This window comes from Solanum verrucosum, unplaced genomic scaffold (genome assembly GCF_900185275.1).
Source record: "Solanum verrucosum unplaced genomic scaffold, falcon-dt-bn FXZP01000261.1, whole genome shotgun sequence".
NCBI lineage: Eukaryota > Viridiplantae > Streptophyta > Magnoliopsida > Solanales > Solanaceae > Solanum > Solanum verrucosum.
In genome coordinates this window covers 14,577,598-14,603,370 of record NW_026019969.1, presented here as the reverse complement: position 1 = coordinate 14,603,370, position 25,773 = coordinate 14,577,598, and the positions used below count along the sequence as shown (strand labels likewise).

The 25,773-nt window shown below is 34.2% G+C and overlaps 3 protein-coding genes and 1 pseudogene across 3 annotated transcripts; 2 read left to right on the top strand and 2 right to left on the bottom strand.

Moving 5' to 3' along the window:
- Positions 1-41: 41 nt before the first annotated feature.
- Positions 42-10,542, top strand: LOC125816876 (V-type proton ATPase subunit a3-like). The gene is made up of 18 exons (XM_049496523.1): positions 42-341; positions 1,707-1,751; positions 2,950-3,072; positions 3,145-3,252; positions 3,387-3,497; positions 3,572-3,745; positions 4,404-4,541; positions 4,944-5,051; positions 5,235-5,342; positions 5,597-5,745; positions 6,510-6,663; positions 7,477-7,637; positions 7,750-7,956; positions 8,067-8,250; positions 8,346-8,426; positions 8,522-8,715; positions 9,688-9,747; positions 9,997-10,542. The coding sequence occupies exons 1-18, from the start codon at positions 192-194 to the stop codon at positions 10,202-10,204; spliced, it is 2,463 nt and encodes an 820-aa protein (XP_049352480.1). The 5' UTR covers positions 42-191; the 3' UTR covers positions 10,205-10,542.
- Positions 10,543-11,116: 574 nt separating this feature from the next.
- On the bottom strand, positions 11,117-13,485 carry LOC125815986 (probable cysteine protease RD19B). Its single transcript, XM_049495566.1, has 4 exons — positions 12,972-13,485; positions 12,763-12,882; positions 11,677-11,923; positions 11,117-11,539 (listed from the first exon to the last, which is right to left on the bottom strand). The coding sequence occupies exons 1-4, from the start codon at positions 13,437-13,439 to the stop codon at positions 11,268-11,270; spliced, it is 1,107 nt and encodes a 368-aa protein (XP_049351523.1). The 5' UTR covers positions 13,440-13,485; the 3' UTR covers positions 11,117-11,267.
- Positions 13,486-16,149: 2,664 nt separating this feature from the next.
- LOC125815691 (E3 ubiquitin-protein ligase RSL1-like) lies at positions 16,150-19,152 on the bottom strand. The gene is made up of 2 exons (XM_049495230.1): positions 18,521-19,152; positions 16,150-16,369 (listed from the first exon to the last, which is right to left on the bottom strand). Exons 1-2 carry the CDS (start codon positions 19,150-19,152, stop codon positions 16,195-16,197), a joined length of 807 nt encoding a protein of 268 aa, XP_049351187.1. The 3' UTR covers positions 16,150-16,194.
- Positions 19,153-24,420: 5,268 nt separating this feature from the next.
- LOC125815102 (E3 ubiquitin-protein ligase RSL1-like) lies at positions 24,421-25,267 on the top strand (annotated as a pseudogene).
- Positions 25,268-25,773: the final 506 nt, after the last annotated feature.

The window sequence follows — 25,773 nt, the reverse complement described above, 5'->3', positions numbered from 1 at the left end:
ATAACAAAAGTTTTTACATCAAGAATATTAAATCCGAGTCGCGTGAATAATGTGGAAGCGGTAAGAAAGAAATAAAACTCAGCGACTCCTTCTTTACTGTGTGATGTGATCCATATATCATTTGTAGAGGAGAGAAGAAAGTCAGAACACAGATTTGAAACTCGGGTCGGAGGAGCAGAAGAAGAACTACAATGGCGGAGCAAACTGGTGGAGGATGCTGTCCGCCGATGGATCTGTTCCGTTCAGAGTCGATGCAACTCGTCCAAATCATCATTCCGAATGAATCTGCTCACCGGACAATCGATTATCTTGGAGAAATCGGACTCATTCAGTTCAAAGACGTGCGTTTCTTTATATCTATACTTTTTCTTTTTTCGCTACGTTTATTTGTGTGATTTGTGTTTGATGTATTTTTATCCTGTAATATCGGATAATTGTGTGGACTTGCTGTATGGCTAGGGTTTATCGGTTGTTTTCTGCTTTATTTTAGGTTAAATTTGGACGAATTAGAGATTTAGGATTCAGAACAGTGTTAGAGTTTATTTACTTTCTTGTTTCTGCGATATTGATCAAGAATCGATTCAATTAATCCGGCATTGACGTTATAAAGTTTGAACAAATCGTTAATTCTAGATGCTGAACAGTGTTGGAGCTTATTTACTTTCTTGTTTCTGCGATATTGATCAAGATTCGGTTCAATTAGTCTGGCATTATCATTATAAAATTTGAACAAATTGCTAATTCTAGATGCTCTTGTTTTTATCCACTGTTTTCTTTTGATTTTTGCGATTCCTTCCTTAGCAACAAGAGATTTTGCTAAAATCCTTGATTTTCACATGATGTCTGTTTGTTCGGTAGGTTCTTTTATTAGATAAGGGCGTTTAAAGGTAGATATTCTGCTTTCAGACTCTCAGTACTGATTTAGTTTTGAACTACTTACTAAATTTTTCATTTTGGCTTCGTTCTGATTTTTGAGTGGGCTGGCTCTATTGATGGACTTCATTTGATAACTGAGTAATATATGTAACTATATTCCATTTAAGTGTAAGATAACACTAATTCTTTTTATAAAATATTGACAATTATCTTGTAACTTTTGCAATTTTTGAAAAAGTTCTATCTAAAGTTGATTCATCTCTGATGCACAAATTTACTATAGTGTGATATTTCAGGATCATCATACTAAAAGAAAAGGCATGGAAATATAAAAACACTTTTTTTTTGATGATGAGGGAACCTGTAGTTGCTACCCTTTGGTGCACACAACCTTTACAAGAGTTCGCAAACCACACAGGTGAGGTGAACCGCACTAGGCAAGCCCCGTACGACGAGCTCGACCCAAAAGGTCAACCCCTAGCTGTTGCAAGCAATGGGTTTCGAACTTGAGACCTCCATTGTGGAAGTCCAAGCCAAACCATCCGAGCCATCCTGAAGGGTTAAAATGCACGGAATTTACTTAGTTAGTCTTATCTACATCTTGGATGCTCTCTGCAATGACTTTGTTAGAACTCCACTCATGATTTTGTTTCTACACAGTTGCTTATGCAAGCTGTCTTTGTTATATTTATATTGTTGTAGGGGACTCGGACTTGTTAATTATAATTAATCAAGTGCAGTGATTTTACGTGTATATTATATGGACTCATTACTGGTTTATGAGATCTTTATCTTTGCATTTTATTTATCCAATTTTCGTTTTTTTACAGTTGAATGCCGAAAAGAGCCCATTTCAACGAACATATGCTAATCAGGTATTGCATGGAATAGTTAATAGCCCCGCTCAATTCCATTATAGTTCACTCTATTGTACTCTACTCTATTGTACTCTCATCTTTCTCTTACTTTAGTTCTCCATTCAGTCACATTATACCTATCAAAATCTGGTTAGTTATCTTTTGGGATTATCAGCCATTACTTAAAGATTGGGGTAGGAGAAATATGTTGTTTATTATTTTTGTGGGAAAAAGGAAGAAATCCTCTTTATGAGTAGAGAATCTTATCAATGTAATTATAACTTTTACATTTTAGTTTTTTGGTTCTTTCCATCAATCAGATTGTTGTGTTTCTTTCTTGATGGATTATTCCATTTTCACTCTTTTGGACTAATTTTTCCTCAGAATAGCATTAAGCCATTAACTAGAGGGATTGGTGAAATTAACCCGATTAGTAAATCCTCCTGACGCGAGGGGGTGATGATGTACTCATGCCGTCCATATTGCTGTCATGTTAGCTTCTTTTAAGGACCTGAATTGTCTGGCGCTGAAAAGAACCTTTCTTTTGAATGACTGCCATTGCTATGAGCTTTTACAAAATATCCTCATATAATTTTTGGTCTTCCTCTAGAGCCATACAATAATGGTCACACCCTTTTGCCTGACAACAGGTAAAGCTCAAAAGCTATTTCCTCTCCTTTCTGCGAACACAATATTCACACCCTTTTGCATTCTTATTATGTCTGTTCCCATGTTGAAGGGAAACAAACCAAGAGAGGAACAAGGGGACAGGGGGGAATGTGGGAGAACTCACAATAATTTAATCTAGCTATTTTCTCCTCCCACTAAACCTCAATTCTCATGTTCAGTTTTAAATTAGAGACCCTAAGGTTCCTGCTGTGTATAAACACATTTTACAACTACCACAACAAAGGTGTTGGAACTTCTGAATTTTCTAACAGAAACAGTCTTATGAGACGTGCTCATTTTGTATCAAGAGAACTTAGCTGTTTTGTGTCAAACTGAAAGCTCCAGTGTAGGTAGTAACTTGAATGACTTTGTGCATAGATGTCACTGAGTCGCATTTTGGTAGTGCCTGGCACCTTTTTTAAAATGTGAAGTATGGTTAGGTGCTTTCTTTAAAGATACTTGTTTATCTTCTTTTGCATATATCTTCTTCGCTCTTGCTATTCAGAACTGGTAACTTTATACATATAACACTGTATTCCTTGTGCAGATCAAAAGATGTGGAGAGATGGCTCGTAAATTACGTCTATTTAAGGAACAAATGTCCAAAGCGGGATTGTTATCTTCTTCTATGTCTGCCACACAAGTTGACTTAAGTTTTGATGACCTTGAAGTATGTTTAGTCATCTGTTTGTATGTCAATTGCTTTTGTTCAATGGCTCAACACGGCTTGTTTGTGTACTAGGTCAAGCTTGGAGAACTTGAATCAGAGCTGATTGAAATGAATGCTAATGGCGATAAGTTACAACGTTCATACAATGAGCTTGTGGAATATAGACTTGTTTTGCAAAAGGTGCAGTTTCTTGGTTTATCAACGTCGGAAGAATTCCTAGAATTGCTTAGTTTCCTATTCGACTTTTAAAAAAAAGAATAGCTGATTGCCAATATAGTTATACATAAATTTTACACATTCTATTTGTTTTCTAGGCTGGTGAGTTTTTCCACATAGCACAGAGCAGTGCTGAAGCTCTACATCGAGAACAGACATCAAATCAAACTGGCGAACAATCATTAGAAACTCCTTTGCTATCTGAACAGGTAAACCTTGATACTTAGAAAATTGTATATTTTCTTCCTTTGGAGTAACTTTGTAGTTGGATTCGGATTCTTAGGAAGCAGTGACTGATCCATCCAAGCAAGTTAAGTTGGGATTTATTACTGGACTTGTTCCGAGAGAAAAATCGATGGCCTTTGAGAGGATTCTCTTTCGTGCTACCCGGGGTAATGTGTACTTGAGGCAGGCTGTAGTTGAAGTGCCTGTCATCGATCCCGTTTCTGGAGAGAAGGTATTTTCATCAACTTTTGAGAAGATTCATGGACAAAAATTGATTCGCAAAGCATGTCTGTTATCTAGTAGTTTTATAATTGTTTGCAACTCAATGAAGAGTTTTTGATCACATAAAATCAATGGGACACCTCTATTGAAAAGTGGATGCTCGTGATATTATTTATGTCGGTATCTATATGCCATATGGTCTAATGGGATGTTTGTGAATGTCGATTTGGGTTTTCCATAGTGTTTCAGTGCTCTCTGCGACTCTGCCAGCAAAATGTAATAAGTACTTATTCTTTTTAGAAACTTTGATCAGTATCTGTTTTTTTGTGAGAAAGAATGTTTTCCGTTGAATATCTACTTGTTTCTTGTCAACTTTGTAAATCACAAATATCTGATGGTACATATTTATATTTTCTGCTATATCTATATACTTGTAGAAATGAATACTATTAGTAGCCATTTGTTATGAAGTTGTTATCATATCTCAGAGAAAAAATAAATAAAAATGTTTCATGCAGAAGTTGTGCAACGTTTAATTTGATACGAAGCACTGTTGTTACAGCTGCTTCCTACTAGCTACAACCAGAAAGTTGATTTTCATTTTTGGTCAGACTAGCATATATTCGCTAATCAAAGAATGATTTATTCTACTCTTCGGGTAATTTCAGGTTGAGAAAAACGTATTTGCAGTCTTCTTTTCTGGTGAAAGAGCAAAGAGCAAAATTCTCAAAATATGTGAAGCTTTTGGAGCAAATCGTTATTCTGTCCCCGAGGACCTTGGTAAACAGGCTCAGATGATCACTGAGGTATGCACTACATCCTTTATTTTTCCTAGGCCATCCTTGCTTCAGTTCCTTCCTCCTATTTTAAGTCCCTTTCTGCTTTTATCAACTTAGTTATTTTTGAGTAATTGCTAATTAAAACAGCATCTGGGCTCAAAGGCATTGTGGTGAATTAGCATTTACAAATCAAAGAAACAAACAAAAGGAACCTATTCTTGTATATGAGGAGAACAAAATCTGACACAAATCATCTATTTGTTGGTGTCAACTATAATTGTGATATTGTTATTGTTTAGATGAAAATGCATTCTTCCTAATCTGGCATCTCTGTACAACTATTTTATGGAAGTCTGAATCTGTCTGGTTGGTACTTCTCATTTATTTGGAATTCTAAGAATGAAGTGTGTCTACAATGTCCCTTTGCAGGTCTCTGGAAGAATCTCAGAGCTAAAGACTACTATAGATGCTGGCTTGGTGCACCGGGGAAATTTATTACAAACTATTGGTGAACAATATGATAGATGGAATATTTTGGTTAGTTATTAAACAAAGGATAAATATTATTGTTCTCATTAGGAGGTCTTTTTAATTTCTTGAAGAAACCTATTTTTGCAAGTTTTGTTGTTTGTAGAGCTTTTATTCCATAATTGATATGAATGGTTTAATGTTTGTCTATCAGCTTTTGTTCTACTGAGCACATCTTTTTGATTATTTTAGGCGAGGAAGGAGAAATCAATTTATCACACTCTCAACATGCTTAGCATTGATGTGACCAAAAAATGTCTGGTGGCTGAAGGTTGGAGTCCTGTTTTTGCAACCAAACAGGTGACTATATGTTTATCTTTCATTTCTTGGTCATGGATGGTACTCAGGTTCATGTATGGGATGAAAGACTAACAGGAAGAGGAGAGTGTAATTGTCTTATGATCAGATCTGATGATGTCACTCCCTTAACTTAACAATGGAAAAAGACATCTCTCCGTTTCCTTGATATTTCTTGTCAATTTGGTAGTGGAAAGATGTCCACTTCGGCATATATTTAAGCATGTTGACCTAGTAAATGATGTATGATCGTGCAGATTCAGGATGCGCTGCAGCGGGCAACACATGACTCAAATTCAGAAGTTGGTGCAATCTTCCGGGTTCTGCGAACCCGAGAAATGCCGCCTACATATTTTCAAACAAATAAATTTACTTCTTCTTTTCAGGATATCGTCGATGCATACGGGTGTGTCTCTAGTCTCAAATTTTGGATTCCTTTTACGGAAAGATTAAACAATGATTTTTCTCTTTTTAATAAAGAGAGCTGGTTGTTTTTATGGGTCAAGTATCTGTCTTCTGCAATTGTAAAGATCAAAGATTCGTTAGTTGTTATCTCTCTTGCAGTTTCTGACATTTGTTAGATATGTTCTTTTGGGGTAACGAAGATTAATACGAGTTGCAATATTTAAACAACATATTCTCCCTTATATATCACTGAATATCTGTCCCCTAAAGAATAGCTAATATCTATTATTCATTTTGGAAACACAAATGCCTACTGATTATGAACAACTATAACTTAGCACTTCAAATTGCCAATATCATTTTTCTCAAGTAAACAAACATTTTTTCTATCAAAAAAGTGAAAAGATTGACTTGGCAAACTGTGATCCCAGAACTTAGTATTTTATGACATCGATCAATCATGTTTATATCCTTACATCTATTTAACAGGATCCTTTAAATGTCAAGTTTTCTTAGAACGTATCTATCATATGGCCTAAAGAAGCCTGCCACTTTTAACTTCTGTAGAGTTGGTGGTGAATTCTGTTTATTCTGTGTTTGACCACTAAAGTGATATACGAGGTCATTGGTGCTTGCACTTGTAGACTTACCTATCTTTCTTTAGTGATAGAAGTGCACAGTTAGTTTCAACCTTTATACTATTTCTAATACTTACTGTATGTGATGTTATTAGTCATATTCATGCTGTTTGATCAACTGTTGCAGGGTGGCCAAATATCAGGAAGCAAATCCTGGTGTTTACACTATCGTCACATTTCCATTCCTTTTCGCAGTTATGTTTGGTGACTGGGGTCATGGTATCTGTCTGTTGCTTGCTACCATGTTCTTCTTATTCAATGAGAAGAAATTCTCCAGTCAGGTGACTATTGCATTTCTATTTATGTATTACAAATTACTTACTTAGATTAGTTTAAAGACCCAATTGGGTATGTCTGTTACATCAGTTTGCTTAAAAACGTAGGAATCACCTCTTATTTCCCTTGTAACAAACACTATAAAAGATCCCTTGAAATAATGCTTAGGGGATGTCGTTTGTAACATGCTAAGACCTAGGTCAGCTTCTTATCAATTGTAAAAAATAGATGTATTTTTATAATTTGGTGCAATGAAGACTTCTGTACTGATGTTGATGTAATGATTGGAGGTTTTGGAATCCTTGCAGCTACTTAGGATTCATACCCAGCAATGACTGTACTATATACCACTACAAGCTCTAAGCATTTAGTATTTATAAAATTACCTTATTCATCAAAACTAGGCCAGCTTCTTAAGTGAGCAAGGAATTGGTGTATGTTCATCAGGTGGGTATAACTTGAGGTACCTCTAAATGACACAACATTTTCATAGTTTCAACAAAGGAAAAAAAAAACTACATGGGTTACTGTTATTAAGTTGACAATGTATGCTCAAAGGTTCTTCAATGATGAGAACATTTTTCTTGGAAGATTAGCAGAAATCTGAATGCGTTGGTCTAGCGTCGTCCACATTCTAGTTATTCTCTTGTGCAGGTTTTGGTAAATTAGGGTATACTTGGATTAAGAATATTCTTAGAACTATTAGTTTGTTATAGTTTATGGCAGTAATGGGATTTTTCCAAGTGAATTACGCCCTTTCTGCTTGAGCATGAATGTAAATTATTTGAAACATGATAGATAATGATTCATGAATGCAGAAACTTGGAGACATCATGGAAATGACTTTTGGAGGGCGATATGTGATATTTATGATGTCCCTCTTCTCAATATACACGGGCCTGGTCTATAATGAGTTCTTCTCAGTGCCGTTTGAGTTGTTTGGAAAATCAGCATATGGGTGTCGTGATCCTTCTTGTAGGTATGGATTTATTAAAATAATTTTCTTGATAAGTTAGAGTTGTTTCCTTTATTAATACCTTTTAGTGTCATATCTATTGCAAGTTGGCTAATCTTAGTTGGCTTGATTGTAGGGATTCTACCACTGCAGGCTTAATCAAAGTGCGTGACACTTATCCATTTGGTGTCGATCCAGCATGGCATGGTTCACGTAGTGAGTTGCCGTACCTCAATTCATTGAAGATGAAAATGTCTATCCTTATTGGGGTGGCCCAGATGAACCTTGGGATAATTCTGAGCTTTTTCAATGGTCTGTTCTTTCGCAATGGTGTAAACATTTGGTAAGTTCCATTGCATTCAGGTTACAGTCCCTAGATTTCTGGAAGTGTTATTTATCGATTTGGATACTTCAATCAAGATGTTGACAGTTAGCCAAACTTTGCAATGTCAGGTGTCAATTTGTTCCCCAAATGATATTTTTGAATGCTCTGTTTGGATACCTGTCCGTCCTTATCATTATGAAGTGGTGCACCGGGTCCAAAGCTGATTTATACCATGTAATGATATACATGTTTCTTAGCCCAACAGATGAGCTCGGTGAAAACGAACTTTTTCCTGGTCAGAAGATGACTCAGGTTAAGTATCCCTTCATAACCACACTTCTTACGATTTTTCACATTTTGATGGGAGATGTCTGATTTCACTTCGATTTTTGTTAATATTTGGCCAGCTTGTCCTGCTACTCTCGGCCCTTGTTGCTGTCCCATGGATGCTTTTTCCAAAGCCCTTCCTATTGAAAGCTCAGCATGAAGTATGTTTGCTTAACTTGTTTCTTTGTCCTTTTCACTTATTCATAAGCTTTTGTTTGTTGAATTTTTAATGATATTTGTTTTGCTACTTATTTAGAGGCACCAAGGACAGTCCTACACAGCACTTCAGGAGGCAGAAGAGTCTTTATTAGTGGAGAGTAATGATGATTCTGGTCATCATGGGGAATTCGAGTTCAGTGAGATTTTTGTTCATCAGCTCATTCACACAATTGAATTTGTACTTGGAGCAGTCTCAAACACAGCTTCGTACCTTCGTCTGTGGGCTCTCAGGTATGCTTGAGGAGTTAGGATGTGTTGATCCCCTTCTTTATTCTAGTAACACAATTCTTTGTTTGGTTCTATGTTGAAACCTTACTCATAATAGTTGTTGAATAGATTTTAGACAAAATGCTTTGTCGTTAGATTTTGATACCTTGATTCATTGTTGGAATTATTAACTATAATGGGTTTATGTGGTTATTGGGAATGGAATCTCTTCTTGAATCTCCATAACTAGTGAGATGCTTTGTGTTTGCCCAATAGGGTCTGTTTAGAGGCTGTGTGAGAGAGGATGTATTGGATAGTGGTTGCCCAGTACTAAGCTTTCATATTGGTATGTTATTAATAGGAGAGATGACATTGTCAAATTACCTAATTGGGAAAATTGCCCTGGGCTTATATTAAGGAGAATCTAATTGAAAATGCTGCTGGAAATTAAAAGAGATGGACGAAAAATAAATTGTACTAAAAAACCACTCATCCTGTACTTCGTTGTAGTCGCCCAGAACACCCCAACTATTACTATATATCCTGTTCATTATTTGCATATTAGTGAAATCCCCACGGTATAAGCTACCCTGTATTAACAGTGGCATAGGCACATGTATGCCAGGGTTTAATTGGACACCCTTCGTCGGAAAAAAATACCGCATATACAAGTAAAATGACACACGAAGTGATTAAATAACATATTTTGGACACCCTTAACATAATAAGTTGTTATAGCCTAGTGGTTTAAGATGTCTTGAATGTGTGTTTAGACATTTTTAATGAGTCAGTGCTCGCATGTTCAAATCTCACTTGGAACAACTTTTCCCCTTTTTAAAAAGAGCTTTTGTTGTTTAATTTTTGGACCCTCTTCGTGAAATTCTTGGCTCCGCCACTGTCAGTATTAACTCATCACTGAACCAAACTACCCCATAAATATTATCACACGTCACCTTTTTATTAACAGAATAATTTCCCATGTTGCTTTTTTTTCAGCCTTGCACACTCTGAGCTGTCCAGTGTATTTTACGAAAAGGTTCTACTTCTCGCCTGGGGGTAAGTTACTCATTCTATGTTCGTTGGCTAATAGCTTCCTACACTATTGGTTCAAACTGATTACATGTTTGGTTCTCTCTGAGAATGAGCTGTCAATTATCAAGTTTATATTTGCAGATCTCCAATATATATAAATCTGAATGCCCTAGGCTTTAGTTGGCATGTAGTGGACTGAATATTCCGGGAAGAAAAAAATGATATATTTATATAATATTAATACATTTTAAAAATTTTACTTGTGCTCCTCAGGTACAACAATATCATTATTCTCATTGTTGGCATCATTGTATTCGTCTTTGCCACTGTTGGAGTGTTGTTGGTGATGGAAACACTCAGTGCCTTCCTACACGCATTGCGACTTCACTGGGTGGAGTTCCAAAATAAGTTTTACGAGGGAGATGGATACAAGTTTAGTCCTTTCTCATTCAAATTGATTGATGTGGGGGAGGATGAATGAGGAAGTATCAAAGGTTCTCAGAGATGAAGCTCGCCGTTTGTAAAAGAATGTGTATGTTATTCTTTTCTGCTTGAATGGTCATCTTAGTGGAGGGGATAAGATTTTTTTCTCCTTTTCATTTTTGGTGGGATGGAGCATTATTCTGTGAGCACGCTCCACTCTATTTGTTTTATTGGCACCGAGAGAAATAAGCATTCCTGCATGTGAGGTTCACAGCAAAGAAAGCAGCATCTGTGCAGCTGCAACTTTTAGATGGTATAATAAGTTATTTATTAACTGTATTTGTTGTGTTGTGTGATCCAGAAATAGTCACTGTTTTGTGCGACAGATATGCCGGGACAGTTTGCCTGTAAATTAATCATATCACGTATATTTATTAGCGTTTCTATTGGTAATAATGAGACCATGTGAACACATCATGCGTGGTGCATTCTTTCTCCTGGGTTCCATATGTATGCAATTCAGTTTGTTTTTCGCCAAAAAAGAAATTGTTTTTTAGGTGTGCATTTTGCCCTTTTAGTTACATTCGTGCTGAAAATAGTTGTTACTGGTGAGACATTCTACTTGTTGTCTGAAGGGTTTGATTGGAGAAAGTACAATCAAGTTGTTCCTTCTGGAATAATGACATGTTGCATACAACTCCAAAATGTAGTTTAGATAATTAGAAGTGTTAAACAAAGAAATTGTCCAAGTAAACAAAGAAGAAAAGCCTTTGATTTGCAAAGATTAGCAGCTCAAGTTGAAAGTTACCTCCCTTGACATTGACGTCAACTAATTGAACTCTTCTGAATAGACATTTTTGTGTGTGCTGGCGACGAGGAGGGGCAGTCAACCACACATGGATATGAATTAAACTATAAAGGAATGTTTGGTAGGGTGCAAAAAATCCAAACTGATAGATAGATGTTTAGAATGCGGAGAAATGTGTTTTACTTTCAAGATTTGTAGAATTGGAAATAATAATGAAATAGAGTCTTAACAATTGGAAATAATGAAATACGGTCCTTTAAGCTACACTTAATTTACATAGAGTGTAGTTGGTAAAAATAGACGTTAAATTTCACTATGAGCTGGTACTAACAGCTGCAACTGTTGAAACCATTGAATCCACTCCACAAACATTGCGGCCTCTGCAGATTTTGTAGTATCCATTTTCTCCCCATTTCTCTCCCCATGAGTTCTTGATGATCCAGTATGGTTTCTCTTTCATTCGAATGGGAGAAAAGCCAGTACCATAACCAACTAATAAGACACCATGATCCAACTGCTTAGAGCATATATATGGGCAGGAGACTCCACCGACATATGTCTGCATGAACACTGCATTGATAGCCACTGCAAGCCAAGCCAAGCCAAGCAACAGCAACACTTTCAGAATTAGTTTTACATCCATTAATTAGCACATGAAGAGTAGTAATTAACTAAAGATCCCATAAAGGCAGTTTTAGCAAGTTTTTGGAGAGGACATTTACCAGCGAGTGGGCCATTCTTGACAAGATTAGCAGCAATTTGTTCTTCGTCAAGGGAGACAACACTAAAGTTAGCAACTTTAGCTGCAACCTTGGTGTTGTCAAATTTGCAGGTTGCCTTATCGGTGCCAGTGTATGGATAATCTTCTTCTCGCATAAGTCCACCAGCTTTGAGAGTGTATTCAAAGGCACTATTCATCAGCCCACCACTGCACCCTGAGTCGCAAGAACCTTTTTCTTCTGGGTCACACTGCAGGTATACAATGCAAGGTTAAATTAGTCTAGGATACATATTTCAGGGGGATGGAGGACACTGAAATTTCAAAGTAAGAATTTCATTTTCCCGTGGAGTAAGTACTACAAGTTAGAAGTCTTATTATACTGTCTACAATCCCAATTCTGATTAGCAATTGGCATACTGAAAATGAAAATAGCAACAAATTCAAGCCTACACTAAGCAAAGAACTGTTAAAATAATCATAAACACAGTCCAATTCCCTTTCCCTTAAAGTGGGTCCCGCACCCCGAAAACGAAGAGGAAAATCTTGATAAAAGAAAACCACAGAACAACACGGTACTTGAAGAAGAAAGACACGTTAAGTAATAGATTGATATCAAATAACAGCCAGAAAGGCAAAACTCAATATTTAACTACATGGGGACAAATATAACTATATGAATCCTCTCAGTTTCACTACATTTTTTCACATATAAACGCCAAGCGACCTTCCGTCTTTGTTTCGGCATGAGCTGTGGATTGAATCATTCCTCCATATAAATATCATAACTAAGTTTTTTCCATACTTAAAAAAGACAGACACAGAGCAAGCACTTTCCTAAAACTGATCCATGATCAGTTACATGACCCCAAAAAAACTAATAATGACAAAACATGATAAAAACAAAACTTTTATGCCAATAGTAAATTCCAATCGAATGAGCAACACTTTTAAGTTCGCAAATGCTTTTAATTTTATACCTAATTACCGTGTTTAAGCTCTATGCTTAACAAGAAATAAGTTCAGGATTCCCCTATGCACAATTTATAGAATGAACATCCGAATAGGATAAGAGGGAAAAGCGCCAAACCTCGTGATCACAGTCCACAAGTTGCTGCTCGCTGAGGCTAACAAGCTTCCCTGTAGCAAGAAAGTTGGCACCTTCTAATGCACCAGTGGTACTAAAAGACCAGCATGAGCCGCATGAACCCTAGTTTTTCAATCATAAACAATAGCAATTACTTAATTATCCATTAATCAATAATGATGCACGTATCAATCTCACAGAAACAAACATACCTGATTCTTCACTGGCGTGACAGCACCGTGTTCTCTCCAATCGAAATCTGAAGGAAGATCCTCGGTAGGAAGAATCGGAGCTTTATTGGCGTCAGAAGGAAACCGAAGCCGGCGGTTAACGCCGAGAAATTTCCGGCTGAATTCGTCCGGCGTCATATCGGAAAACTGAGTCACGCCGTGAACAGCAGATGGATCGAGCTTCTGGTGGCTCATTGCACGGCGCAAGTTAGCTTTAAAAACCGAGAATCTATAATGATGCTCCTCATCGGAGGCGTACGTTTTCCCGAACCTCTTTTTAAAAAGCGTAAAGTGATGATCGGCGTTTAGCATGTGATGATCATCATCGCCGACGACTTGACGGATTAAAATATCATCGTCCCCGCCATTAATCTCGCAGTTGACAGACAACAAAAACGACGTCGTTAGGAGGATAGAGAATAAGAAAAGGAGAGAGAAACGAAGAGCCATTGTTGATTCAGGAGATTTGTTTTCCGTCTTCTCTCAGTTTCATCTGCTATATATATCCATCAGTCTCCTGAAAGAATGAGGTTGCTTAGAGTTGAGGTGAAAGATATCCAAGAATTGAATGCCACGTGGTGGATAATAATTGGTTGAAGGAATGGTAGTTGCTTCTCGGCGTGGGTTTGGGTAGTTTTTCAGTTTTGAAGTCGTTCTGGGAAATATATAAAGAAATAAAATAACCGAAAGAAAGAGATTATCCTTAATTTTATCATTAAAGTTGTTGCCTTTAACAAACAAAGGTCTTCCAAAAAGCAAAACATAAAATATTAACTAAAGAACAATGACTAGTTTATATTCATTTTTTTTGTTATTACTATTAAAAAGTGTTGGAAGAATTCTATGTTAGTAAAATCTTCGTTTTGTATTCAATTCTCATCATCAAACCGCCAAAGGATGTGGTAGCTAAGATTTGAGTATGAATATAAAAAAATTATTGATAGAGATTGTTTACCTTAAAGGAAGCCTTATAAATTTAAAATAGTTGAACTTCAATATGTGTATGGAACACAGGACCAAATAACAAAAACAAAAAACAAAAAAATCTTATCATCCCTTAGTTGGCAATGAGCTACAAAAAGTTTACTCAACTTGAATTATTGAAATCGAATGGTGATGAAAGAGGATTTCAATTGTTGTAACTTGTACGTGTCTGGTAACTAAAACAGTAGAATATATAATAATTATAGGAAACAACAACAACATACACTTAAACTGGGTTTTGATGGTTTTTTTTTTTTTTTTTTTTAACCCAAGGATAACCCGCAGCCGTCACTTTGAGTGAGCACTTTGTGCACACTGAGTAAACCCCCCACTGTGTAATAGCCTTCGAGTGAGCACTTTGTGCGCACTGGATAAACCCCCCACTGTGTAATAGCCTGCAAATCACACAGAGGATGTAAACCGCACTAGGCAAGCCCTATGCGACATACTCGACTCAGAAGGGGGATCGATCTCGGGTCATCCATGTGGATAACCACCCTCCAAACCAGTTGTTGCGCATTGTTTCATACTATTTCCTTTATCTCAATTTATGTGACACTTTTCGGATTTCGAAATTCAAACAAATCTATTTTATAATTATTATTTTTATGTAGTTTACAAATATATAAATTCATTTTAAAAAAATGAAGATTTCATGTGAACTGTGCGATTCTCGAAAACGAAAAATACTACATAAATTAAGACAAAGGTATAATTTTATAGCAAACAAGTAATGTATACTTGTTCAATTTTATATAAATTTAAGTCTTTATTCATGTACATCTAAAATTGAAGGATATTATAAATATCAGTTGATGAGAAGTTAAATAACCATATTATGCCTTCAAACTATTGCTTTATTAGTTCCTAGTTACCCATGAACTTGACTAATTCCATGATTTTTAGCCAAATGGATCTTTTTTAGCGGAAATAATGTTTAACTGTGTATTATTATTATTTTGGTTGCGTTTATACATGCAATGGTTTTTCATTTCGATTATATATTTCTTCTTTTCGAGCAAAATTTGTAAATAATTGGATAAAACTTTCTTAGGTGTAGCCAAATAAAAATGATAGCTGATACGATGGAGTTCAATGTGTGAATGCCTAGTCTCAAATTTCCTTGGCTCGATATCAAACTATTCAACATCAACTAAGGCGGAGCCAGAGTTAAGAGTTTGGGGGCTCACTAAACCGTCAATCAATTTTGTTAGGGGTTCATAGGTTTATATATATATATATATATATATATATATATATATATATATATATATATATATATATATATATATATATATATATAATTAGTTTTCTAGTACAAATACAAGGTCTACCGAAAAGCTACTGGGTTCGACCGAACACATGAACCCCACCTAACTCCGCGTTTGAACATCAAGAAAGCTAACAAAAATTGTGGTAGAATGGTTAGTGTAATTACTCATTGGACGTTTGGTTCATCATATATATATTACTCCTAAAATTTAGATATAAACTATATATGAAATTAGTGTTTAAGTTAGATGCACTTACCGTGCAAATAATTTCTCTGAGTGCGTAAATAAATCTTGAATTCCTCTTCTAAGTGAAATTCTTTCAAAAAAAAATTTACGTGCTGTTATTACATGTTTGGCAAATACATAAATGTCATTTCACATCGTATTTAGCATAAAATAATACGGAGAATAACAATATAGTAATTGTTGTGGAAACTAGCTACTTATTCAGAAACAAATACTCCCTCCAAACATTTAGTTATTCATATTTGACTTGACACATTCCTTATTTAGTTATTCATGTTAGACTTGACACATTCCTTAAGAAATAATAAATGAAAGGAAAGATCCCAATCATCTAAATAATGGGAATGAATGGTAGTATTTAATAGTAAATATCTTGATTTTTCAAATTGAACACGAAAAAGGTGGATATCTATTTTAAATATGGCAGCCAAGAGGTAGTAGGATGCTAATCATACCTACTAGGCTACTAATAAAGAACTGCAGAAGCTTGGAAGAAACTTCAAAATGACAATTTGAATCAGCAAGTCAAAAATCTAAAAGAACTTCATATTAGATTCCCCATCTGTACAAACTTTGTTAAGGTTTCTGTTTTCTTGTGTATGCTATTTTTTCTGCCTCAAGTGCACACACTGAAGCAAAAAAGATTCTAATACATCTTACTGAACCTCAAATGTAATAGGAGTAAATGTCTATACACGGCACTAGTTTTTCGGCGGTATACTATTTAAATTCCTGAAGATGAAAAAGATAGACAGGAGAATAAAAATAATGGTGAACCCATGGATGACCCTTATGCAGAACACGGAAGCAGAATCGCAATTACACCAGTGTCGATGAACTCTTTTTCCGCAGTTGTAGCAGAAACTGGCACCACACCTACATCCAGATGAAAAGAGAACCAGGTTAGAGTATAAAACTTGAAAGTTGAACCCTTTCTCTACTTCTTATTGTTTGAGATCAGAAAAAGTCATTTTTTAACAGTGTACAAGCGTGACATATCAATCAAATTCACACAAAATATATCTTTCTCGACACCTGTGTACCCTTACAAGGCCTCGAATAAACCAGAAGAATGTAAGAATTGCATAGGAGAGTATATTGAATCTCGATACGAAGCACAAATTGCAGAATTATGAGAAGAGCTGTCAGGAATTAAGAGACGAACAATATAAGACACTTAATATCTCACGTATGCTGAAATCTTATGTCATAAACCTGGTATATTTAAATATGTAGATCTAACCAAGCATCTTCTTTCCTCCCAGAACATTAATTTGGCTTCACAGGCACTTTTTTATTTTACAAGTTATTTACAAGAAGATGAGATCTAAAATTGACTATACAGAGGCCGAGCTTGATTATCTCAAGTAAAATCCCCTCTTAGTATTCATAGCTTTTATCTTCTCTTTTGTTTCTTTCCCGAAACAACAACAAACCCAATGAAATCCCTGAAGAAAAGTAAACACTAAAAAGTAGCCACAATGAATAAAAGGATAAGCATTTCATTTGTGAGGAAAAACACATTCAATTAGAGCCAGATACTTGAAAACTATGTGAGGAAAAGGTCTGGCTACTACTAATAAATATCGATTGGAACATTAAACAAGACAAAATTTGGCAGATCAACATAGTTGATACATGATCTACTTTAGGGGATTCAAATTTATGTAGTCCTCATTCCCAACCCCTCTTCTTTATAACGATTGATAGTATCAACACCTATCAATGCCAACAGAGAAAAATATAGCAATTGAAACCTCAAATAAGTGGAAACTGAGAATGATCAGCATCTTAATCTCAATTAAGTGGCATTAGAGATATATTAGGTAAATTTTCCGCTCACATTACTTTCTTATCATGTATAAGATAATTCTTCAGCTCATATTAGAGATGTATAAATCCACTCAGAGAACTACAGAATGCTTCCATCAACTCCCTGTGCCCTTCATACCTGTAGCCTAACATTGTGGAACATTTATCGGCCTCAGGTTTTATAGGCCTTTTCATTCCTTATTTTGAAACTCGATAAATCAGAAGCATGTTAGCAATTTATCCCTGTTTGTGAAAATGCAGAAATATGCAAGTCCTTGTTCGAATAATCGATATTGCACCATTTAAAAATCCCATTAAGTAGATATTGGAATGCCACAACAACGAGATACAAGTCCTAAAAAAATTGACTAACTAGATATCCATTGAAAGTCTGAAAGAAAAGACTATTAACATATTGATAGCCAAGTATTCTGCTGCCAAACAACAACTTGTTGGTCCTCAAATTCCAGGGAACCCATGTATGCAGGGAGGAATCAATTTAACATTCATTTTTTCTTCCTCTTTTGGTTATAATAGCTAAATGCAAGTCCTCAAAATCCTGTGATTCAATCTCAAACTTACTCTCTATTCGGATCAATTCCAATTCAACAATACCCGGTTTAGGGTCTGGGAAGGGTGGAGTGTACGCAGCTTTACCCCTGCCTTGTGGAGGGGACCAATTCCAATTCAATACTAAATATTTGCATGGTTATCTTGTTAAGTATTAAAAAGAGTACACCTTCATTTATTTAATTAGTTCTTCATGTTTGCACCCACATGTGGGGGCCTGATATCTTTTCAGGATCAATGTACTTAGAAATTATTAAATTCATGACCTCTACCCTATCTGCAGAGTACATGTTTCTCCTAATTCTTATAGAAAAAAAGTAAAAAAATAACTACTACACTACTATAGGGTTAGCAAAATTTTGCAATTAATACTAAAACAAAGGGCAAACGCACCAAAAGGTGCAGACTCCTGTATAATCACCACCACAACAACAACATAACCGTGTAATCCGATTCTGGGCGGTGCGGTGTATACGCAAACTTACCCGTCTGTAAGGTAGAAAAATTGCTTACTATAGAAACTCAACTCAAGTAAACCTCAGAAGTTGTAATCCATAAATATGAGTTTTTTATTTTTATTTTCAAAAATTAGGAGGATTTATTCAAAAATAAAAAAGAAGAGAGGAAAAAACAAATAAGACTAACCTGCATTTAACAATTTTGCAACCTTCAATAAGTTCAACAAAGTGACGACACTGTGGACACCTTTTCCACTTATTAGCCTCGGCAACCACACCAAAAACGACATCGTTTCTATCCCTCAATTCCCGACTCTCTTCACACTGAAATCCAGAATGCCATGGAAGCTTACACTGAAAGCAAAAATGCATCTTGCAATTCGGGCACTTTGATCGCTTTGCATTCCCACCACACTCATCCAAAATCAAAGTCGAACATCTCCGATCCGGACAGTAACAATACGCTAACCCTAAAACAGAAGATTCACACAACACGTCGGACCATCTCACAAACAGCTGAGGGCCAACAAGATTCCGGCAAGAAATTGGGTCCAAAAAATTCTCACAACTCAGAGACGGACACGGAATGTTGCCGACGTTGTCCTCAAGCTTGACGGAGATGTATTTCACCATACAGTCCATACAAAACGGATGAACACAAAGATTCTGGTTCTTGAATTTTTTGTTAGGTAATAATATAGGCTCGATACAAATTTCGCAAGTGAATGATTCATCTGGTGATTCTGTGACTGGTGATTCTGTCACTGGCGATTCTTGTTCGGATTGATTTTGGGCCAATTTTTGCAGTGTGTTTCCCATGATCAGTGAAGTGTTTTGAGTTTTTTTTTTTTTTTCAAGTACTTTTTGTGTGGGCAAAGGAAGGGTCGTTTTAGGTCTTCTTATACTAGGATTGTAATTTGTAGGAGTAATATTTTCCCCAAAATTTTCTTTCACGTAAGACTTTTGCAGTCATCCTTCTTTTTCAAAATTAGCTGAACTTTCTTGAAATTGGAATATCATAGCAGGTTAAACAATTTTTTTGTTTATTTATAAGTTATTCTTAATCCCTCTGTTCACTTCTATTTACGGAGTACTACTATTTACTACTCCATAAATAGTTTTCTCTGTTACTAACATAGAGTATATTTTATTTTTAGCATTAATTATTTATTCTCTAAATTATTTTTGTAGAATTTAAGAGGCAATGTGCACTTATTAAGAAAATTAATTGAATTTGTGATGCAATGCACATTTATTAAGAAAAACATATAAAACATAATTTAAATCATACTTTCCACTTTTATTCTTTGTGAAATCATGAATATAACTTTGCAAGTAATGCAATTTATCTCCTAAAAAATACTTATCAAACTACATTAAAGAAAAGGACAAATATGAAAAAAAAAAACAAATATCCATTTGAACTTTGAACAATCCAATTATTTTGATCAATGAAAAAAACCTTAAATATTCAATTAATATAATAGAGAGTATTTTTATTCCATATTAACTGTATTTGTGAAACAATGCATACTTATTAATAAAAACATTCAATGACATAATTAATATCACAGTTTTCAATATTGTCTATTGTGAAAATAATAAATATAACTTTTCAAGTAGAATGATTTATCTCCTAGAAAATATCAAACCTCATAAAAGGAAAGGACAAATATAAAAAAAAATCAAACATTCATCTTGAATTTTGTACAAATTGTTTTGAACAATAAAAATACCTCCAAAAATTTAGTTAATATGAAATAGTGGAAATACCAATCAATAAAAAGTGAGTAAATTAGTAAAGCAAATCATTATTTTCTTACTAAACGTGTTAAGTCCATATAAAACAAGTAAAAATCTTAATAATCGTGTTAAGTTCAAATAAGACAAACAAAAATAAACTAAAAAAAATATTCCCTCCGTTTCAGAAAGAATTACCCACTTTTCTTTCTAGTCTGTTTAAAAAAGAATGATTTTTTCTTCTTGTAACATTTTAATTTCAGTTTTTCACGTGACATGTTTAAGGTCACAAACAAGCCACAAGATTAAAGGACAATTTTGTACATTTGACATAACTTTAATTTAGGACCACAAGATTCAAAAATCTTACTTATTTATTTTCTTAAACTCTGTGTCAAATCAAACTAGGTCACTCTTTTAGAAACGGATGGAGTACAACTTTTCATTATTTAAATACTTGGGTTAATTTAAATTTGTCATATATAGAACTGTCAATATGGGCTGGTTCACCCCATCCGGGCTAACCTATACAGGCTTTGAAATTTGACGGGTCAGGCCGGGCTAACCCATTTTTGGTGTGGGCCGAAAAATGGTCGTCTCAGCCCACAAGTACGTGGGCTACTGGCTTTGCTGGGTCAATCCTTTTTTCTTAAATGTATATTTTTATAATTTAAAAAGACAATATTACATGGTGTTAGTTAGAGCTGTCAATATGGGTTGGCTAACCCCATCTGAGCTAACCCATACAGTCTTTGCAATTTAACGAGACAGGCCGGGCTAGCCCATTTTTTATGTGGGCTGAAAAATAGTCGGCCCAGCCCATAAGTGTGTGGGCTACGGGCTTTGCCGGGTCAGCTCTCTTTTCTTAAAAGTATTTTTTCATAATTTTGTAAATTAAATTATAATTTAAAAATATTATCATAAATATCGACTAGTGTTACTGCTTGTTAATCAAATACACAAATAAAGTTATATATATAATATTTATTAAGTTTGATTTCAAATAAAAACATAAATAGCTAAATAGAATTATTAACTTAATTGTTTTCCAATGATCATAATAAAACACAAAAACTATGATAATATTCCATAGGCTATGGCCTATGTAGTGATTCTCTAGAATTTTTAGGAACTTTATTTTATGTAGTACATACTTTATAAACATGATTTGTATTTAAATTGTAATATTTCAAACTTTAAACAGATTTTGAGTATAGCCTCCTGCTGTTTTTAATACTTTTTTTTAAAATTAATTTTCATTTGGCCCACCAACCGGCCATATCCATATTACTCAAGCCCCACAAATCGATAGATTTATTCAGGTTGGGCTAAAAAGCTTTTTTCTTAAATGGACTCCAAAAATCGTAGCTCAACCCTATCAAATCACAACTTAGACCAAGCCTAGCCCATATTGACAGCTCTAGTGTAAGTGTTACTACTTGTTAATCAAATCCACAAATAAAATTATCTTTATAATATTTATTAAGTTTGATTTCAAGTAAAAGCATAAATAGCTAAATATAAATATTCAACTAATTGTTTTCCAATGATCATAGTAAAACACAGAAACTATGACAATATTCCATAGGCTATGGTGGCCTATGTAGTGATTCCCTAGAAATTTTAGAGAATTTTTATTTTATGTAGTACATATTTATTAACATAATTGTAATAATTCAAACTTTAAACAGATTTTGAGTTTAGACTCTTGTCATTTTTAATACTATATTTTATTTTTACTTGGCCCACAGGCCGACCCTATCCATATTTCTCAAGCTCCATAAATTGGCAGACTTATTTAATCCAGGCTAAAAAGTTTTTTTCTTAAATGGGCTCCAAAAATCATAGCACAACCCTATCAAATCACGGGTTAAGGTCAGACCGGTCCAACGAGCCTAGCTCATAGTGACGGCTCTGGTCATATACAATAAATTAAGGGTGTACATGGCCGGGTTGGTTCGGGTTTTTCAAATATCAAACCAAACCATTTGTGTTGGATTTTTAAATGTATAAACCAAACCAAACCAATAAAACTTGGGTTTTTCTACCTCAGGTTTTTTCGGATTTTTTTTCGGTTTTTCGGGTTGTTTCGAATTTTTCCGGTAAAGTATTCATACAAACATATAATTTACTTGTACTTCAAATATTTCTTTAGTCCTACCAAAATACAACTATCTAAGGTGTTTCTTAAAAAAAAAAACACAATATGATACGATTAATGACACTAAAATATCCAACAAAAATAATAATAATAATGAAATCGCGTAAAACAAATATTGCAAATTAACAAGTCATTATGAAAATGATAATAATTTAAAAGTACTAAATCATGCTAGAGTAAGTATAATAAGTATTAGTTACATGACTAAATATTAAAGGAAATTAAAATTAGATTATGTATTTTAATTGCCTAAACCAATGTAAAACTAAAGAACAAATACAACTGTCAATATGGGCCAGCCCTATCCATATTTATCAAGCCCCACAAATCGACAGACTTATTCAAGTCGGGCTAAAAAACTTTTTTCTTAAATGGGCTCCAAAAATCATAGTACAACCCTATCAAATCACGAGTTAGGCCAGGCCGGCCCAACGGGCCTTGCCCATATTGACGACTCTAAGAACAAATATTCAATATTATTGTCATTCTTAGTGTTGAATTGATTTTCTTTTTGCATTACTATTAATTTGATTTTGATTTAAGCTTTATTATAATTACCAACATTTGTGGATTATAATTTTATTGGACCATTGAGAATTCTAAGTTTCAAACTTGAAATAATATATTAAAAGATAAAAACTATGAAAAGGTATAAGAAATATTTAAAAATTATATCAAAGTAAATATTTTTATGTATAAAATAAAATTTTAAAATTAGATATATATAATGTCGGGTTGATTTGGTGTCGGGTTGTTGTTTTTTAGTTAAAATCAAACCAACCCTAATATAGTCGGATTTTTTTTCAATATCAAACCAAGTCAAACCAAACCACTAGTCGGATTTTTTTTCCGATTTGACTCAATTTGCGATTTGATTCGATTTTCAGGTCGATTTTGTACACCCCTACAATAAACTTATGACACGAAAAGAAGACCCTAGAGTTTAAAGGGGGATTTATGATTTGACCATGGTTTTGTGTCTTTTTTTTTTGTGGGGGGCTCCGGAAAGCACGTTTAATTTTAATTTTTTTTATTAAAATAACATTAAAAAGTTATTATCACGTTAAATTATTCACAAAAATGAAAATAAATTTGATTTTCAAATATCAATTTCATATTATTTTCAGTAACTATAGTTATAATAATGAATATGCACAAAAAAATTGATAATAAACAGTTAATTAATAGATGTAGGAAATTTCTGCGACCATTCCTCTTTTCACGTACTCATATGAGAGAAAAAAGATTTGGTAAGGTGCAAATTATTTTTGCTTCATTGAGTAAGAAAAAATATAGGTTCATAAATGTAGGAAACTTCTGCGATCGTTCCTCTTTACTTTTTTTTTTTTGGTATATTAGTAAAGTGCACGGCAATTACCGTACTAAATAAGGAAGGTATATATAGCATATGAAAGTGAAATATAACTTATTCACCCTTAAAGCTGACATTAAATTATAATTAAAATAGGCACTTGTTACCTTTATCACTAATTTATATTTATACCATAAAAGCACGTTAAATAAGTTGATTGAACTTTTTGGGCTTCATTAAAATACTTTGTAATAGACAAATTGTCATTTATCATATTTAAAATAAAAAACTATCGTGAGTTTCTTAGAAAAATAAAATTCTGTCGTGATTTTTGGCTGTCATATAAGAGTCCTAACAAAAAAAAAAAAAAAAAAGTTGGCGTAAATAGAACTGTCTTGTTTTTAGAAATTAAAATATTAATCATATATGTCAAGGATTTGTTTTATGGGGTGATTGAATTATTACGGGAAATAATGTAACTCAAATTAATACGATTGAGTGAATATTTGCTATACTCTACCAATAATTATAGTATAAATTATAGTGCTCTCCTAAATATGGAAAAAAAAATAAAAAATTAACTTTTCAAACACAGAGAGATTAATTAGTACAGTAGTTTCTTTTGCATTTTTCCCAGAAGGTTATGACAATGACAAATATAATTAGCCTAAGTAACTTTTAAAATACCTAATTAAGTTTTCTAGTTGAGTTCTACTTCAAAACCATTTACAAATTGTTATTTGATAGTAGTTTATATAATTCATGTGTAATTAGATTTCAAAGTTGAAATATGTTTCTTTGAGTCCTAATCTAATTTTATTTTGTACTGCTTTTATCAATATGAATTTCGCTAACTAATAGGTTTTTCCATTAATCATGGGGAACACATTGCAAAAAATCCAAGAAGACGAATTGCCAGATGAATCTCAACCATTCTGCTGCAAAATTTGTATGGAGCCTTTGTTGTTACCCAGTACAAAATTTAAGAACCAAAATCTCTGCGTTCATCCATTCTGCATTGACTGTATAACAAGATACATCTCCGTCAAGCTTGTTGACAATGTCGTCGAAATTCCGTGTCCGTTTCCGACTTGTAACCAATTTTTAGACCCAATCGATTGCCGGAATCTTGTGGATTCTGAACTGTTTGATAAATGGTCTGAAAAGTTGTGTGAGTACTCTGTTTTAGGGTTGACGCGGTGTTACTGCCCTAATCGGAACTGTTCTGCTTTGATTTTGGATGAATGCGGTGGCGTTGCGACGCGATCAAAGTGCCCAAATTGCAAGAGATTATTTTGCTTCCAGTGCAAGCTTCCATGGCATGCTGGATTTCAATGTGAGGAGAGTGGGGCATTGAGGGATAAAACGACGTCGCTTTTGGTAAGCTTGCTGAGCGTAAAAAATGGCAGAGGTGTCCTAAGTGTCGCTCTTCTGTTCAACTTAGTGAAGGTTGCCGTTATATCACGTGCAGGTTAGTTTACGCTGGCTGTTTATAACAAACCAATTAACGATGTGTTTACATATAAATTTTTAATATTTAATTATGTTGGTTAATATGTAATCGTTGTGTTTATATATAGTTTAATCTGATTGTGTTTTTATGTAGGTGTCGTGCCAATTTCTGTTACAACTGCGGAATGCGAGTCGATCGTCCCGATGGCCGGTGGTGTGCTTGTGATTCTCATTTAATTACCTTCAACCGTTTTCTATCTATTTTTTAAATCCATGTTCTTATTTTTCTTGTTTTTCTTGTTCTTATAAAAACATTTCGCCCGTACATACAAAAATAAATAATACCAAAACACGATTAGGGTTATTCATGTTTACATTTAACAAATCAAATCGAACTGCAATTCAAATTATTTGGTGTGGTTTGGTTTGGTTTGATTTGATTTAGTTTTAAATTTTGAAAATTGATATAAATTATTTATATATTATTCATAAATAAAATATAAATATTTTATTAAATTTTAATTAACATAATTCTTTTAATTTTACCATTTCCTGACTCAGGCCCAACATTTAACTTTTAGGGGTTGTTTGGTGGAGAGATTAGTAGTGCATGAATTAGTAATGCAATATTTATTTTTATCTAAGTGTTTGGTTCATTGTTTTCCACCTCATCCTGTGTTAGGATTAAAACTTTATAAAAAATTTCTTTGCAATTATACCCTTGAATTATTATGTAATTGGGTCAAGTTAAATAATTGTCGGACAATATTATAGA